Source organism: Cryptomeria japonica, chromosome 10 (genome assembly GCF_030272615.1).
Source record: "Cryptomeria japonica chromosome 10, Sugi_1.0, whole genome shotgun sequence".
Taxonomy (NCBI): Eukaryota; Viridiplantae; Streptophyta; class Pinopsida; order Cupressales; family Cupressaceae; genus Cryptomeria; species Cryptomeria japonica.
In genome coordinates, this window is record NC_081414.1 from 794,266,504 (window position 1) to 794,286,694 (window position 20,191).

The 20,191-nt window shown below is 36.2% G+C and overlaps 1 protein-coding gene across 1 annotated transcript; it reads right to left on the minus strand.

The window, feature by feature from the left end:
* Window positions 1–699: 699 nt before the first annotated feature.
* On the minus strand, window positions 700–1,392 carry LOC131033917 (uncharacterized). Its single transcript, XM_057965221.2, has one exon. It carries the CDS (start codon window positions 1,390–1,392, stop codon window positions 700–702), a length of 693 nt encoding a protein of 230 aa, XP_057821204.2.
* Window positions 1,393–20,191: the final 18,799 nt, after the last annotated feature.

The following is a 20,191-nucleotide window of genomic DNA, read 5'->3' on the forward strand; positions in this document are numbered from 1 at the left end:
ATCATAGGCTTTCATGATATCCAACTTTAATATCATACATGAAGCTTTAGTCTTCCTAGCGGTGTGGAGGGTTTCATGAGTAGAGATGATGCCTTCAACAATAGAGCGACTAGGGGCAAAGCCACTCTGTTCATCTGAAATAATATTTTTTAGAAGAGGTTTTAGCCTGTTAACAATGATCTTTATTACTATTTTGTAAACTGAGTTGCATAAAGAAATTGGTCTAAAATCGCCCATTTGTTGAGGGTTCTTTTTTTCGGTACTAAGGTTAGAAAGGTATGATTGATGGCTCCCAGCATAGTCATTTTTTTCCTAGATTCTTCTACCACTAGGTGCAAAGCCTAGGCAATAATGTCCCAAAAATGTTGAAAGAAGGCCGCAGGAAAACCATCAGGGCCTGAAGTCTTAGCAGGAGTCAACTGGAAGGTAACTTTCCTGACTTCTTCTAAGTCAATAGGTTTGAAGAGCTCTATATTGTGTCTTTCAGTAATTAAAGGAGGGATTGCGTCTAGAATTTTGTTTCTTGCTTCCTAATCATTCTGACGATTGCCATTCATTAGAGATTCAAAATGTATTACTGCTTCCTGGGCAATAGCCTCATAATCTCTGGCAATACTACCATCCGGTTTTACCACCTTTGATATTTTGGACCTGCTACGATTAGCATTAGCCGATCTATGGAAGAACTTGGTATTTCTATCACCATCCTTGAGCCAAAGTTCTTTGGATTTCTGTCTCCAGTGAATCTTCACACCGAAGAATTTCATTTAGCTCTGACTTGAGAGAGCTTTCCCTTTGGAAGAGTACTTCATTCACGCTTGGCTTAATGACAAAATTGGAAATATCCTCCAGTTTTGTCGTAACCTTGAGTTTCTCCATATGGATGTTTTGGAACTGACTCAAATTCCACTCTTTGATTTTGATCTTAATATACTCGAGTTTCTTATTTAGCTTGAACAACCTCGAGTTGTTTCCAAGAACCAGTTCATTCCACCATGCTGCTATCAAATCATGTAGATCTAGCACTCTAAGCCACATCGACTCAAATCGAAAAGGATGACCACCCTCAGAATGTCCTAGAGACACATTAAGGCAAATAGGGAAATGTTCTGAACCTATGAGGGATAGAATAGTTGATTCAAGAATAAGATTTTGAGCTAGCCAATCACCAGCCACCAGAAATCGGTCAAGACGTTCTACAATTTTAGTGAAACCGATACGCCTATTTATCCATGTAAAGGTACCATTCTTCGGGGCAACATCCAATAACTGATTCTTATCAACAAAATCCTGGAAATCTTTCTGAGCCATACCAATCCTCTGAATACCACCCTTCTTTTCATTACTTGCCAAGATAGCATTGAAGTCACTTGCAAACACACAGCTGCCCATAGTGATATTTTGGAATCTGTTTGACAGATGTGCCCATAGCTCACGTTTGTAATTAGTAGCAGAGGGTCCGTAGACATTAAAGAGATTAAAACTCTTATTTTTGCATAAACTACTGACCAGACAATGTTGCCAATATTTATCTTCGCCAAGGAGAGTGATTTGAACATTCAAAGGGTTCTAGATTATTCCCATGCCACCAGAGGCTCCCTCAGATTGCCTTAAAAGACCTTTCCATTATTTCCATACTTTTCATTTTTTTTCCAATCTCAGACTGACTCCATTTAGTCTCCTGTAATACCCAAATATCCCCCTTAGTCTCATCAATCTGGCACTTAATTAAACGCCACTTGTCAGGGGCATTAAGGCCCCTGACATTCCAGGATAGTAGTTTCATGGAGCCTAGGGAAGGGGGTTCCCCTTCCCTAAATTAAGCATGGATTGCCCATTAGCTGCACTTGCGATTATCAGCATTGTTTTCCTTGATTTGCGCCCCCTTTTACCCTTTGGATGGAAGTTTGGTACATTAATATCTGACTCAGACTTCCCAAACCCTTTTGCAGTATCATCCATTATAAGGTTGGCAATTGGTTCAATACTTTCTTCCCATTTCGAGGCATAGGAAACAATTTCTCCTTCTTCCAAGCCAATGGTGAAGCCTTTCTTGCCTGGATCATCAAAGGTGGTTGGACCATCTGGCAGAGGGGGAGTAATCTCATCCTCCATCATACTAAAATCACTGGTCTTATTGGGTACCGAGGAAAGAGTATCTGCAAACTCTGTTATAATATCCTTTTGAAGGGTTTTAGCATCTTCCAAAAGATTTAGTAGAGCTTGAGCACTTTCACTGTTGGCAGAAAGGGCCTGTTGATGGCTAGACACAACAAGAGGAGAATAAACAACATGATTATTCTTTTCCATCTCCTTCATACTAGCCACTGAGGATTGCTCAACATCATTTGCTTCTCGATTTTTTGTATTCTTCTTGACTAACTTCATGTCAACCGACTTAGATTGCACACAAGCATAACTTTTAAGGATAGAGGCTAATACTTCACAATCAAGACCTATGTGCTCCCTTGAGAAGCATTTGGGGCAAAGGTGCAACTGATCTTCCCTGTCAATCCTTTGAATCCATACCTCTCCAGCCCCAATAATTTTGACTTCTTCTGGGATTTTGGAGATCTGGCCAGTATTAATACATATCCTGATAAAGCTACCCCACACCCTATCCTCCAGAATATTATCCACAGGAAATAAAAGTGCCAAGCTCTTTGAAGATATCTTTTATGATCTCAATGTGCCAATAGTCTGATGGGCAGTTATATAACCTTAACCAGACTGTGTTTTCCGACAGGGTATGGAACTGGGGATTAAAATTTGGTTTCCAATCAATGATATGCACCCCAATCCCATCCAAAGTATAAGGACCTTTAATTTAAGCATTAAACATGTCCTCATTTTTCATAAACTCAATCAGATAATAATCATTTGGAAGGACATTAAAGTTAATGTTCTCCCCCCATTGTGATCTACACCATTTCTCAAAGTTTCCCCTTAACCATTTGCCACCACCCCATTTGGTAAAGAAACAAAAATCTTGAAGATTTGACCTAGCCAAATTAATCTTATTATCATCCAAAATAACAGTGGGTCTTGAAGTTTTCCTTACCGGTTTGTGGATGGCTGGATGAGTCGATGGATTGTATCTTCACAAGTGTTCATTTTTCCAAACTTGATCTAGATTATATCGTTGGTTTCTAGTCGGGGCAATGGACTATCAGGCCTTAGCACGATCAACGCGCAAGGTTTTGTCTTGCCTAAACCACCCATTCTGAAATTTATTAAGGTTGTTACCTGGAGGGGGTTTAATACCTTGCCTATGACAATTATGGATGTTAAGTTTTCCTGACTTTGATATAAAGGGATTAGGTTTTAAAATTGACTTCCAATTGCGTGCCAACTCAGAATCAGGAAGCTTCGCATTTCAAAACCAGCCATCATTGCTCCATGAGAAGCCATTTTTCTTCCATGCCTGCAAGTTTATTGGCCTGAGATTACTATCTGTGTAGGGGTGAATAGCATCTGATTTCCTTTGTGGTCTAGGATCCCTACTACCTCTCATCACAGGATTAGGTACATCCAGCTTCCATGGTCGGCCTGGGGATTGATCTTTCCATGCTGTTGTTTTGAGCGCTGGTTGCTTGCTGATCGTAAGGTTTCGTATTGTTTTGATTGGAAAAGCTTTGTTCGCTTCATCGCTCCAAGACCTGAACTTCCCCTGACCCTTGCCATAGATCGGAGCCCCAACAATTTGCTTGCCAGTTTGAAGCCTGCTGCTGCTGCTGCCACTGTCGAATTCACCACCTTCTCTCACCATCCTTCTCAAATAGCTCATTGACCCTTTTACAATCTTTACAAATTTAAGTAATTAAATTTTAGAAACATCATAGAATTGAAAATATAAAAACATCTTTATTCTCATTCAAAGATATCTTTCATAGATTTTTTCAAAATAATAATTTTCTTACTATCTTCATATTTATAAATATAAAAAGATAATTTTGATATAGTCTTAATTTATTTTAAATATTTAAATTATAAAAACATCATGGAATTGAGAATTGAATGTAAAGTAAACAAATATATATTTTTAAAATAACAATTTTGATATTATATTGAATTTATAAATATGAAAAAATACTTGACATAGTTCCTTAATTTCTTTTAAGTAAATAAATTTTAGAAGCATAATAGAATTGAGAATTGAAAACCCTTAATTATTTTTTAGCATTGGTATGAGGATAATAGCTTTCTAATTTAAAAAAATTCGATTTTCTTTTTAAAGAATCAATGATATTTTAGCATAAATTTACCATAATTTTAAATTTATTTTTTTAAATTTATTATTTATTTATTTTTATTTTATTTTATTTTATTTATTTATTTATTTATTATTATTATTATTATTATTATTATTATTATTATTTTATGTTTTACTTGTGCAAAATTGTATTCCCTGTTGTTAGATGTTGATATGTTGATTGAAGATGAAAGTGATCATTATCAATAACATTTATAATATCAATATTATCATCAGTTATATCTACTAAATCAAGATTACTACCAGCTACATCTACAAAATCAGAATTTCCATCCAAGTTTCTCAATATTTTCATAATCATGCATATAACAAGACTTAATTAATAGTTAGAGTTTTATCTACTTGAAGCTAATCTTTTCTGCAACTATACATAAACAAAGGCCTGATTAAATATTGTGATTGAATATTCAGTCAATAAAACATTTCCTTGTCTAGACTGCATTGCGAACCTGCAACCTTAATTTAAAGGATAATATATAAGAGAAATTAAAATAAAATGAAATTAAAACATGTTTTGATTATCTTTTTTTAATAAAAATTCATCACATGTAAATAAAATTATAGTAGTCTTTGGCAATCCAACTCATTTTCATTAAACTTGTAACATGTAATTACAATAAAAAGACAATAGAAGTATTCATATAATACATTGATGACACTCAGAACTCTGTTGGGCCTCTAGATGTTTTCTTCATTCATCTCATGCCACCCTACCTTCTTCTTAAGGCAATAAACACTCAACAAGTGTTTTAAAAGAAACAAGTTTAGCAATGATCTAACATGTGTAGTTAAATAGAAACTTATATTTTGAAATTGGAAAAATTAAAAATTTAGGAACTACCCATTCTTTTATCTATTTTTATTTTGTTTTTGTTTTATGACACAAATAAGAAAGCATGGTGCTAAAAATTAATAATATAAAATAATATAGCAATTTAATTTTTCATTATCTTACATAAATAATATAATATTAATATATCTCATTTTATAATATTATTAGAAAAAAAGTATTAGTTTAATTTTTTTAAAGATAAAAATAAATTGTTTTTCATTTTTAAAATATTTTTAAAGATTATCACTAATATTCTTTAAATATAAATTTAGAAACATTATTTAATTTTCTTATGCTTTTTTAATATAACATAGCTAATAATAATTTTTAAAAAATAGAAGTTTTTTTTTTTCTCTTCAAAAACAAACAAAAAAATTGCATTTAAAACTTATAAAATTTGATAATAATAATAATAAAGGAAATACTTTTTTTGTTTTCGAACCAAAAAAAACTTTGTATTTAAAAATTATATAATCTAATAATAATAAATAAAATTAAATATTTTTTTTCTTTTGAAAATAAACAAGTTTCGCATTTAAACAATATAAAATCTAATAATACAAAGAATTTTTTATTTTTTTTATTGATATAACGGTCAAATTAAATGACTTTTGTTTTTTTTCATGGAGGTTTTTACATCCGTATGTGAGTGTAATAATTTAAATAATATAGATTATGCGGTTTTTTTAATAATCATACTTCCATATGTGTTGAAAGAAAAATCCAGTTTCCTCTTTATGTGCATTGACATGAATTAAATAATAAAGTTTCAATTGACAAATTGATTGACGACCAAATGTAAATCAACTTAAATGACTTTCGTTTTTATTGACATAGAATCTTACATTTGTCTTCGTAATAAATAATAATAATAGAAACCTTCTTTTTAATTTAGATTTTAGTCTTTAATTTTTTATTTTTAAATTTCTAATCATTAAAATTACATGGAAAAAATAGGTGGGTGCCACTGTAGTTTTACGCCTCTCGGTGTAAATATTTGTTGTCTAGGTAATAGGGGAATTATGAGAGTGATTCAGAGGTATGTTTGATATGTGTTTTTTTAGATTGATGTTCAGGATCACACTCAATGATACATCATTATGAAAACAAAGAATGGAAAAAAATACTCTTCATGATTCGAGATTATAAAGTAACTTATAAGCAAAAAGGAACTCTTCACTAAATAAATTAACTCAAGATTGATATATTAGATGAAAAAAACTCTTCATGAGTCAAGATTGATATCTTAGACAAATGTATTTAAAATATCAATATTAATTTTATTAGATAATAGGGGTTTGATAATAGGCAACAAGACACATGACACCAACATATATTTAAAAAACTAGATTATTAAATAACTCTTCAAAAATAAATTAACTATCAAATACCCTTGTTAATAAGTTGGGGAAGATTATTCTTTCATAGGTGAAAATAAGCAAAATGGAATGTACCTATTCTTGGTCGGCATAAAATGAATTTGCATCAAAAGGCAATCTTGGAAAGTTAGGGGTTGGATGCATTGTAAGGGATCTGATTGGTGCTATAATATGCATGGCCTCCAGAAAGCTCAAACTTGAAGCAAATAATAAGGTTGAGATGCAGGCCCTCATACTTGGCTAACAATTGTGAATTGACTAAGGCCTAAGGAAAATAAAAATTGAAGGTGACTCCATTATTATAGTTAAGAGTAATAGTCTTATTGTTTTGGCCCTTCCAATGTTAAATCCTTTAGAGGATTACATAATTGCCATGTTTATCATGAGATCAATGGGCAGATAGATAGATTTGCTTACAAACTTAGCAATCATCATACTGAAGGAAATTATAGTTGACATGAAGGTGGATACATGTTCTTTCTTGAAAAGAATTCTTGAAGGCTTTGTAAGGAAAGGAGATCATTAATGAGTATGTTTGAGTGAAATGATATTGAAATGGTGAGTTCTATATTCAATTCATTTGAAATTTATTTATTTTCCTCACAATCATGCCAAGTCAAGATCACGAGTGATGATGATCTCCTTTGGAGTCAGTTTAATGATGGCTCTCATGAGAAAGATCGATTATATGGAGCCTACATGTATTTTTGGCTATTTGGAATGCAACCATGGATACCCCATTTTAGCTTCATGGACATTGGCACATGTCTTTCCTAGGAAAGATTTCAAATATAAGGTTGAAGTGTGTGTTTTAAACTCACAATTATTTATTTTATTTGTGTGTTTGATGGATTTGGGGGGTGATTCATGGCGACAAAGCCTAATTACTACGTCAACATGGATATCTCATTCATGTTTATGGTTGTTTTGTTGGACTTGGGAGAAGCAAAGAATTTGGTAAAGATGATGGGCTCTTGTCAAAAGTCAGTTTCATGGAGGGTTGGAAGAAATTCTTACAATGGTCAAATAAGGTATTAGGTTGTCTTTTCTTAAAGTTATTAGGAAGATGGGGAATGAGAATCTCAATGTGCAATGGCTCCCTTGTTAGGAAAAGGCATGTTGTACACCTTGCATAATGTTATAATATGTATATAATTTTTTATTATTTGTGATGCACCTAGGGTATCAAAGTCTAGGTTCCAACACCAACAACTTTGGAAATTAATGGGTTATGAAGAGGGTGAAGGATCTGTAGTTAGATTTGAACCCTATGAGATTTGCGAGTGGTTTCTCATGAGAAAATAGTGTTCTTAGTCTCACCTTTATGTAATCGCTTTCTAAATATAGATGTGGGAATGAATTCACTATGTCAAGATATGTTAGAGATAGAATCCGAGGCTTGCTATGCATTCACCCAGCCATTAACTATCATGTATGGAGGAACAAAGATATTAACTAAATATTTAGTTTAGTTTTATTGAGGGTCACCTCCATGTCTACATTGATTTGAGTTTTGGTGACTTTGGTGGGTGAAGCAGTCATCGGTAAGGAGGGACCTCAATGAGATCAATTTGGACTGGTCAGAAAGAATAAACACAACAGAAACACACAAATATGATGGAGGTAATGCAAAACGGGTTATTTTATTGCATGAAGTTTGATTACATCCAATCGGTTACAACATATCGGCTCACAGGCCTAGTAGAATAGGTCACAACCGAGACCTTGAATCGAAAGATCTATCTTCTATGCATAGCCTAGTTATCTAATTCTCCGATTGATTCTCAACTGATTACATTCCAATGCATAATTAAAAAAATATATATATCGATCCAAAGGATCCAGTCAGCCCAAAAGGGATCAAAACCCGGAGAATAAGACCTAACATAAAAATAACAAAGGTCGGCCTCCGCCAAGAGATTCCTCTAGAAAATCCAAATGATGAAACGTAGAAGATCAACCACACGCCAAGGAACATCGAAATCAACACCCAAGGCTCCGCAAGCTTCAGAATGGGTTCTGGTAGATCACTAGAATAGGTCTCAGGCAACCGGTAACAAAGGAACAACTGGTAACAAGACACTGTCACGAAAACCGATAGCGATATCTTGTCGGAAAGTGATCCAAATGCGATGCAGTATGGGAGTAGAAAAGATGATCAAGTATTCAAGTAGAATCCAAATCCATAGGATTTGGTGAGCCAAAACCGAGACACACAAAAAGGAAAACCAAAACTGCAAACAAAAAACAAAACATAAAGGAAAATGTTTTTGGTTGATGCAAGATTGTTGTGAACCGGGGATGCTCCTACACCAGATATCTAGGGTTATTGAAAAAGTGAGCCTCTCACTTTGTTGAGGTCAGAGGAAAACCAAGGCGGTTTGCCTCTGCCTAAGAAATCCAAGATGAATCTTCAACTGGTCTATCCTCACACTTCACAAGATATTCCTTATACTGATTGCTCTAGGCACTACACCCAATCCTACTGTCCAAAATCTCTTCAATCTGATCTGGTTCATTCTGGGGCAACTGTTTCTCCAAGTCTGCAACATTGTCCTTACTGAATTCTAGTTCATGGTACTCATGAAGATCTGCAATGTTGAATATGGGTAAAATACTTAGACTATCTCGTAGCTCCACTTCATAGGCATTTTCAGAACTGAACTTCCTCAAAATCTTACAAGGTCCAAACTTCTTCATTTGCAACTTATTATAAGCTCCAACCGGGAATCTCTATTTTCTCAGATATATCATCACTTCATCGCCAACTTCAAATTCCTTATGTCTCCTTTTCTCATCCGCCTTCTCCTTATATTTGATGTTCATGTCTTCCAAATGTTGTTTAACCTGAATATGCAATGTTGCCATGTGATCTGCAAAATCTTCTGCTTTCAAACTTTTCTGGTCTTCATTGCTAATGTCTCTCAATTCTGCTATACCTCTAGGGTGCACTCCAGTAACAATCTCAAAAGGTGTTTTCTGATACTTCTATTCACTAAATTTTTGTAGGCAAACTTTGCTTGTGCAAGGGTCAAATCCCAACTTCTGGTTTTATCTCCCACTAAACATCTCAACAAATTTCCCAAACTCCGGTTAACAACTTTTGTTTGTCCATCAGTCTGTGGATGAAAAGTAGAACTAAACATCAAATTTGTCTTCATCTCCTTCCAAAGTGTTCTCCAAAAATAGCCAACAAACTTAGTGTCTCTATCTGAAACTATGCTCTTAGGTAATCCATGAAATCTCACCACTTCCTTGAAAAATAGGTTTGCTACATGTAATGCATTTGATGTCTTCTTACAAGGTATAAAATGAGCCATCTTTGAAAATCTATCCACTACCACAAATATAGAATCATTCCCTATCGATGTCTTAGGCAATCCAAGTACAAAATCCACTCCCAAGGTCTTACCGGTACTGTCAAAGGTTTATACAATCCCACATTCTGACTACTACCCTTTGCAACTTGACAAACTCTACAACTCTACACATATCTCTTAACATCCTTATGAATATGGGGCCAAAAGTACTGCTCACTCACCAATGCAACTATTTTGTCAATACCAAAATGTCCAGCTAGTCCTCCACTATGTTTCTCCTTTATCAAGTTCTCTCTCATGGAGCTCTTAGGTATGCACAACTGAACTCCCTTGAATAACATTCCATCCTGAATGAAGTAATCCAACCATTTGCTTCTTTCTACCATAATCAGTTCTCTACATGCTTTCCAAGGTTCTACAAAATCCGGGTCTTCATCATACAAGGTCTTTAAATCTTCAAAGCCTAATACTGTCACTATCATCTCTGTCAACAAATTCCTTCTCCTACTCAATGCATCAACAACTTTGTTATATTTTCCACTTCTATGCTTCAACACAAAGGTGTAACTCTGGAAGAATTCTACCCATCTCATATATCTTTGATTCAACTTACTCTAAATTTTCAAATACTACAAAGCTTGATGATATGTATACAACACAAACTCCTTAGGCAACAAGTAATGTCTCCATTTCTTAAAGGCTTGAACTATGGCATAAAATTCCTAATCATACATTGAATATCTCTTTCGGGCATCATTCAATTCTTACTAAAATAGGCTACTGCTCTCCCTTCTTGACTCCAAGACTACTCCTATTGTTGTTCCACTTGCATCATAATCCACTTGAAATACTTTATTGTAATCCGGTAAAGCTAACACATGTTGCTCAATCACTTTTTCCTTTAATAGTTCAAAACTTTTGTTTGCTCTGGTGGTTCACTTGAATTCCTTCTGATCTCCTCTCATGGTCTTAGTCATAGGGTTACAAACTAAACTGAAACTTCTAATAAACTTCCGGTAAAAACTAGCCAACCCATGAAATTATCTTACCTCCCCAATGCTTTACGGTGTAGGCCACTCAACAATGGCTTTCACTTTCTTAGGGTCCATCTTCAAACCATCCTCAAATATCACTAATCCTAAATAGACTAACTCATCCTTCATGAAAGTACACTTCTTGATATTGATCAATAACTTTTCTTCTCTCAACCTCTGCAAAACTTGTCTTAACTACAACAAATGCTCCTCTTTTGTCTTACTAAAAATCATAATGTCATCCAAATACACAATAAAAAACTTACCCAAGAATTTCTTCAATACCTCATTCATCAACCTCATGAAAGTACTTGGTGCATTAGTCAATCCAAAAGGCATCACCAACCATTCATACAGTTTTTCATTTGTCTTAAATGTTGTCTTCCACTCATCACCTTCTCTCATCCTGATATGATGATATCCACTCTTCAAATCTATCTTTTTAAAGTATTTTTATCCACTCAAACAGTCCATTATGTCATCCATCCTAGGCAAAGGAAATTGATATTTCACTGTGATCTTGTTTATTTCTCTTGAATTGGTACACATCCTCCATTCTCCATTCTTCTTAGGTGCTAATATCCTTGGTATTACACAAGGGCTCAGACTCTCCCTGATCAAACCTTTCTTCAACAACTCCTACACTTGTCTATTCAATTCTTCATTCTCTGCTAGTGTCAACCGATGTGCAGCTTTGATAGGCAAACTAGCTCAGGGAACCAAGTCCATGCAATGACTAATACTTCTTATAGGTGGTAATCCATCAGGTACATTATCTAAAATGATGTTCTCATATTCTGTCAGTAGATCTCTTATCTCTTTCGGGTGTTCTCCTTCTAGTTCCGGTCTCTCGGTCTTCTTAGGAATTAAGGCAAAACACACATTCTCATGTCTCAGTCCATCCATGAATTTCCTTTCATCTACTAAACAGATTATGGCATTCGTACAAACTTTGTTCTTCAAAAGTTCCTCCAAAGGTAACAAGGTTTGCTTCAACCCATTGGCCACAATAGTGTATGTATTTTTCCTCCCATCATGTATTGCCTGTCTATCAAACTACCAAGGTCTACCCAACAAAAGATGACAAATATCCATAGGCATAATAACACACAAAACTTCATCATGATAATTCCCAATTTTCAATTTCACCAAACATTGTTCACTTACTAACAACTTATGTTCATCCTGAATTGATGCTATCTAGTAAGGCTTAGGGTTTTTTAATCTCTACAATTTCAACTTATTCACCATCTCTTCTGAAACAAGATTATCTGAACTATCACTATCAATAACAACTTTACAACACTTACTGGATACCTTACATCTGGTCTTGAACATATTCTTCCTCTGCAAGGGCTCTTCATCTCCTCATCATTAACAGTTCTCCATCTTCTAGTTTATTGTTTGATCCGGTGGGGTTTTCTTCCACCACTATTGCTCTTCTGATAGTCTCTGTCTTCTTACATTCAAATGCATGATTTCCTTCTCCTCCACACTTAAAGAAGGTTCATATAAATGTCCTTTAGTCTTGCCTTCCAAATTTCTCATTCCAGTAACCATCATGTTCTCTCCTTCGGTAGAAATTTCTATCATCCTTCTAGTATGAATTACCTTCTTTTCTCACTTCCTTGTCCTTGTTTTGATATGTATTGGTTCCTCTTCCTCTGGCATATCCTCTTCCTCTCGTATATCCTCTTCCTCCTTGAAATCTTCCTTCGATAAACCTTCCACCTCTACCTCTCTGTCTCTGCTCATGTCTTTTGTTCAATTTCTCTTCAGCCTTTAAGGCATACCGGTAAGCCTCTTCAACACTCTCCAATTTGATCATACTGAGTTCATCTTGTATAGATATCCACAATCCATTCAAATATCTTGAATTTTTTTCAACTTCATCATGAACATGTCTGAATCTGATGTTCAACTTGTAAAATGCTTCGGTGTACTCCTTCACACTAGATTCCTTCCGTCTCAGATTCTTCAACTTCTGGAACAAATCAACTTGATAATTCATCGATACAAACTTTGATTTCAACTTAGCAATCATCCTATCCCATGTATTAATCTTCTCTTTACCTCTTCTTTGTCTGTCAACTTGAAAATGCTCCCACCAAAGAGATGCATGACCATTCAACCGGATACAGGCATATTTCACCTTCCTCTCTTCTGCAGTGTTTTCAAAATCAAAAAACTTCTCCATCTCCGAGATCCAATCCATCAATTCATCTGAATCTAACTTCCCATCATATTCCAGTGGGGTAAAATGAGGTTTAGTGTTCACCCTACTAAAAAACCCTTAAAAACCTTTCTTAATTTGGATCAGCCGCCGGTAGGTTTACTTGTTCTGTCGGGTTTTCTTCTCCTTCATCTTCACTTACATATTCAATGTGTTGGCCTCTTCTCTGGGTTGTCTATGTGGCTTCTAACCGGGCTTCTATTCCTCACAACATCTCCATCACAACAGGGTCTGCATTCCCACATGCTTCACCATTCCTAGATCCTCTTTGCGCCATCGATTCATGCTAGTCCTCTGCAATTGCAGGTCAAATCCACAATCCGCCACCCTACAGTAAGAAATTCAGGACATGCAACCTCCAGAACGAAACTTCGCTCTAATACCACTTGAAGTAGTCACCGGTAAGGAGGGACCTCAAAGAGATCAATCTGGACCAGTCAACAAGAGTAAACACAACGAAAACACACAGATATGATGGAGGCAATGCATAACAAGTTATTTTATTGCATGAAGTTTGATTACATCCAACCAGTTACAACCGAGTTACAACATACCGACTCACAGGCCTGGTAGAATAGGTCACAACCGAGACCTTGAATCGAAAGATCTATTTTCTATGCACAACCTAGCTATCTAATTCTCTGATTGATTCTCAATTGATTACATTCCAAATGCGTTATATATATATATATATCCAAAGGATCTAGTCGGCCCAAACTGGATCAAAACTCGAAGAACAAGACCTAACGTGAAAATAACAAAGGTCAGCCTCCGCCAAGAGATTCCTTCAAAAAATCCAAAGGATGAAATGTAGAAGGTCGACCACACGCCAAGGAACATTGAAATCAATGCCCATGGATCGGTAAGCTTCAGAATGGGTTCTGATAGATCACCATAATAGGTCTCAGACAACTGGTAACAAAGGAATAATCGATAACAAGAAATTGTCATGGAAATCGGTAGCGATATCTTGTTCGAAAGTGATCCAAATGCGATGCGGTCTAAGAAAAAAAAAGATGATCAAATATTCAAGTAGAATCCAACTCCATAGGATTCGGTGAGCCAAAACTGGGACACACAGAAAGGAAAATTGAAACTGCAAACATAAAACAAAATAGAAAGGAAAATGTTTTTGGTTGATGCAAGATTGTTGTGAACTGGGGATGCTCCTGCATCAGTGGGACTTATGGTGGTGTAACGTCATAAATTGTACGCACTTGCTAAAGCAGTACAATTTCACACCTAGTTTAGCACCCGCCTTGGCGCAGTTGCATTTTGCATTGCATTTCCCCTTTAGCACTTAATTAATCAAATTAATTAGGTCTAAAGGTTCTATTTCATCATCTTCCACATCATAAAGTCGGGCCCTTTCATTAAAGTGTGCCCCTTTCATTTTATTCCTCCAATACATCGCTTAATCAAAAACCCTAATTAGGCCCTATTCTGAGCTTGGGAGCTTGATTTTGGGGGTCAAAACATCTCGAAATCACCTGTAACTTCGGGATTCTCTCTAAAATCATCATATCTGATGGCCCTGAAAATTTGGTGAAAAGTTGTCGGGACCATGGCGCCCGGAGTGCACACGGTCCCAAACATTTTTCCTGAAATTTTAGGAGCACGATCCAATCATAAAATAAAGCTTAACCCCAAGAAATTGGTAGGATATTCAATCTCTAGGTCGGCCAAAAGTGGGAATTAAGACCTAGGGTTTCATACATAAGAGCTCTCTTTCTTCATTGGAAAGGATCCGAATTTTGTTTTCAGGAACCTCATATGCAGCGAAAGAGCAGATCTTTGAAGACTTCAGCAACATTCAACATTCATCCTCCAAGCATTCATCAAATCCATTCATTCACTTAGGGCTTTGAAGGCATTGAAGAGCAATAAGGGATCACCGACTGAAGATTGGCTTGTACCCCTCCCTTGGGGTTGGGTATGATTTCATGTTGTTTTCATGTCTTTGCATAAGCCTCATTATGTCACTTACATTCATGCTTTAGATCACTTGGCATCTTGATTTGGAGCATTTACATTATCATTTACAAGCAATTAGGGTTTACTTTCTAGGTTGCTCTAGTTTGCTTACTTGCATTTTAGATCTTGCACACACACAAGGTCTGCACACACATTACTTTTACAATACAACTTGGCTATTCGTGGAGGTGGAAATCACCGAAGCGGGGGTTTGACTAAGGCAAAACCCTATATAGCCGCCCAAACACCTTTTTCAGATATAAGTGCAGATTTCAGGATTCAGACGATGCCGCAAGTTGCAGATCCGAAAGAAGCAGACGGAGATGGAACCACACACCAAGTTTCAGAGCAGAAGACCAGGACAGGGGCGTGGGGTGCCCTGGTCCTGCCAGGACAGGGGCGCTAGGCACCCTGGTCCCTGGGACAGGGGCGCTGGGCGCCCTGGTCCTCCTAACAGACAGCAATTTTTAGCATTTCCGATAGTTTTCCAGATTGCAAAGTGGCAGTTTCAGGTGCAGAATCAGGACAGTGGCGCCCGCGCCCCCGTCCCGAACATTTCCACTCAGATTTTGACTCTGGGTACGCATCTGCATTCTTATCTTGTTCTTATGTTTTCAACTTTCCATTGTTTAAGTTCAATTCTGCAATCTTGTTATTAGTTCATACTTGCATTTTAGGGTTAGGAATTGAACTTACATAATCTTACCTTTCAATTACAACAAAGGAATAGAAACCCTAATAGGTAGCCCGTGGCTCTCTCTTTCACCAAAAAGAAGTAGCCAATTGTGCGATACCTCTAGGCTCTTTCGTATTCCGTAATGTGTGACAAAAGGTAGGATTAGGACATGTTAGCCTAGTCTCGCTTTTTCCCCCACACATTTTGGTGAACCCGACGTGAATCTTATTATTGCTTTCTCTTGCATTGCATTTGTTAGATCTAGATCTAGATTTAGTGTGTTGCATTTAAGTTTCATTTTCAAAAAAAAAAAAGAAAAAGGAAAAAGAAAAAAAAAAAGAGAGTGTGTTTCTTTGTTTCTTTGCATTGTGTGTCTAACTTTTATTTCAAAATGTCGGATTTCTATTTGCAAGATGTTCATATTTATGATGATGTATGCAATTATGCCGATTATGAGTATAGCCAAGATGAATTAGATGAAGCTTTAGATGAGTTTTTGAATCCTAAAGAGGCCAAACCTTCATTTTACCAAAAACTCATAAACCTTGTTACTATGCCATTTCGTTGTGATGAGAAAGATAAGTTGAATGATTCCTCTCAAGGGTACATTCCTATCAACTCTTCCACTGAATCTAGTAACATGGTTGTTTTCAATAATCCCCTCTATGAGGAGATGTCTCCTTTTGAGTCAAAAGATAAACCTTTTAATAGATATGATCATGCTTTGTTGGATGATGCTCTTGATGACTTTGTGGCTTTATCGAAATCTCTAAACAAGAACAAAACTTCTAAATTAGTTAACATGATAAACCTGAATGAGCATAATAAGCCTCTCTTTGAAGTCCAAGGTGCTTGTCCTTCTCCCACCTTTCAAGTTCCTAAATCACCTCTCCTTACTGTCCAAGGGGGGTATGATTCCTTCCTCACTCCAAATAAACCTATCATCACTGTGCAAGGAAGAAAACCTATAAGTCCTTATAATTATGCCAAGCAATTAACCAGAGAGAGTTATCATGCGGTTGCCCATACTTATCATACTAGAAATAATAGGCAACCTAATCCTCCTCTGGTTACTCTAGTTTCTCTTCCTAATCCTCAACTAATTCTTCCGCAAGCTCCGCGTATTTCACAAGTTGTTGGTAAGGAATATGATCTCATAGAACAACTTAAGGCTACCCCTGCTAAGATATCCCTTTGGGATTTGATTCAAACATCTTCTGCTCATCACGAAATGTTACAAGATGCTTTGAAAGATTTGAATGTTCCTCCACCGAATACATCTAGTAATATAGTGTCTTTGGTTAACTCTGTGATGAATCCTAAAGCTCATATTGTGTTTACTCAAGATGAGTTGCCCACTAGTGAAATTCAACATCAATATGATCCCTTGATGATTGTGGTTATCATAAATGATACTGCTATAAGACGAACACTAGTAGATAATGGCTCTGGTCTTAATGTGTGTAGCATTAATCTCTTGCATAAGATGAATGTGGATACATCCCTAATTGAGCCTGACTCTCGTCCTATTCGAGGCTTTGACAATGTGGCTAAAACTTCATTAGGTACTATCACCTTACCCATCACAGTGGGGCCTGTTACTTTGCCTACTCCTATCCATGTTATGTCAGGAAATCTAACATACAACTTGCTATTAGGGAGACCTTGGATTCATAGTATGCAAGCGGTCCCCTCTACATTGCATAGACAAGTTAAATTTATCTATAATAATAAGACATATACCTTGATAGGTGATACTAATTTCCAAGCTTGTTTACAAACATCTACTTCGAAAGGGGGTTCTATTAAGCCTTCCTTGTCTAGCGATGACTCTTTAAACAAGATACCTATCGATGAATCCTCGCTCTCTGATGATCGAAATTCTTTGGATGAGTCTGGAGCTCCTGAAGAAGATTCTTCTCGACTTGAATCTACACATAAGAAGGATTTTGATCCTGAGAAGATTCTCGCAGACGACGATTGGGGATCTCTTGATTTTAATCCCACCTTTGTAGGTGAATATATGGTTCCTTCTAGAGAGCTTAAAGCTGAAAAGAAGGAAGAAGCTAAAAATCAATCAACATTACCTGAGCCTATGAACAATAACTTCATGGCCGCTTCTCAAACTTCTTCTCCTCACACTTCCAATTCTGAAGGGTTTGATTCTTTGTCTTATGAAAAACCACCCTCTCTTTCTGAAATGGCTGATCGTTATGGTCGTGGTTTTCGTATTCTAGCTAAGCATGGGTATAATGGAAATGGCTGTGGCGCTCACGAACAAGGAATAAAGGTTCCTCTAGAGAATAATCTTTATGATTATGCCTTTGGACTTGGTTATAATCCCTGCAAGCGCACTAAAGCTTCTAGAAGACCATGTATTAGTGTTAATGCTATTTCTACATCTCTACCAATGAGACATCCTGAGTATATTGATCCTTCGCATGCCTGTGCTTTGGATGTTTTTCCCATCGATGATGCTTTAGTTGAGTTTTTAGGAGCATATGATACTCTTCCTCGTTATCATCACAATAGGGGATTCCCTTATTGTTTGAACACTGAAGCCTATTTTGGAAAAGAGACTGATAACAATGAGATTGTGAAAGAATTTCCTCAGTTAAAGGATACTCCTCAACAAAGTAATCTTCTTAGAAGTGACACCATTGATGTTAAGATGGATTCTGGCAATGAAGAAAAAGTTATTAAAATTGGAAAATGTCTGGACGAAGAGGAACAAAAACAATATGAAGATTTATTGCGTGAATTTCCTGAGATCTTTGCTTGGACATATTCTGACATGCCTGGTATAGATCCTAAGATTGTCACTCATAATATTGTCTTAGTTCCTGATGCTAAGCCTGTGAAACAAAAGATTCGAAAAATGAATCCTAAGGTTGCTTTGCTTGTTAAGGCTGAGATTGAAAAATTATTGGAGGCTGGATTTATCCGCCCTATTGATTATTCCCCATGGATTTCAAATATTGTCGCTGTGGCTAAGTCAGATAATAAAATAAGAATGTGTACCGACTTTTGAGATTTAAATAAAGCTTCTTTGAAAGATGATTTTCCCCTCCCAAACATTGACACGATAGTTGATTCTACATCAGGACATGCTTTATTATCCTTCATGGATGGTTTTTCAGGATACAATCAAATTTTCATTAATCCTCAAGATCAATTCAAAACTGCTTTCACCACTCCTTGGGGTACGTTTTGTTGGGTAATGATGCCTTTCGGACTTAAAAACGCCGGCGCAACTTATCAACGAGCGATGACCCTTATCTTTCACGATTACATGCATAAGATTTTAGAAGATTATGTTGATGATGTTTTAGCCAAATCCATTCTCCACATAGATCACATTAAGATCCTTTGTCAAATCTTTGAAAGGATTCGTAAATATCACATGCGCTTGAATCCCCGAAAATGTGTTTTTGGTGTGGATAGTGGAAAACTATTAGGATTCATAGTTTCGCATCGTGGGATTGAGGTGGATACTAAGAAAATAGATGCTATTGTCAACATGCCACCTCCTAGAAATGTGTCTCAACTCAAAATCTTACAAGGAAAGATTCAAGCTATTCGTAGGTTCGTATCTCAACTTGCGGATCGTACTTTTCCTTTTACTCAACTTCTTAAAAAGAATATCACTTTTCAATGGAATGAAGATTGTCAACAAGCATTTGAAGATTTAAAAGTGTATTTGGCTAATCCTCCTATCCTTCAACCTGCCGAACCTTCTAAACCCTTTCTTCTTTATACAGCTGCTTCCTCTCATGCTCTCGCAGCATTACTGGCACAACATGATAAAGATGGTAAGGAGTGTCTGGTTTATTATATCAGTCGTACCTTACTCGATTATGAGTCCCGATATTCTGTGATAGAAAGATAATGCTTGGCCTTGGTGTTTGCGACTCAGAAATTGAGACATTATCTCTTAAATTCAGAAGTCCACATCATGGTAAAGTTTGATCCGTTGAAGCATCTTTTCTTTAAAACTGATTTATCTGGACGCCTAGCTAAGTGGGTTATGATGTTAACTGAATTTGACCTTAAATTTGTTTCACAAAGGGCAATTAAAGGGCAAGCATTGACCGATCACTTGGTTGAGGCCCCTTCACCTTTCTCCTTCCCTAACCCTGAGTCTTTTCCTGATGACTTCATCCTTTGTACAGAGAAAGATGAAACTTGGGAGTTATACTTTGATGGCTCTAAGTGTCGTACGGGATCGGGGGCAGGTGTTGTTCTGATTTCTCCTATAAAGAAGTCCATTCCCTTATCTTACCGTCTCAATTTCCTATGTACCAATAAAATTGCTGAGTATGAGGCTCTTATAGCATGAATAAAGGCAGCCTTGGCTTTGAATATAAAACATATACATATTTTTGGAGATTCTCAACTAATTATAAGACAAGTAATAGGACTGTATCAAGCAAAACAAGACAAATTATCACAATATAAAGACCTTGCTAT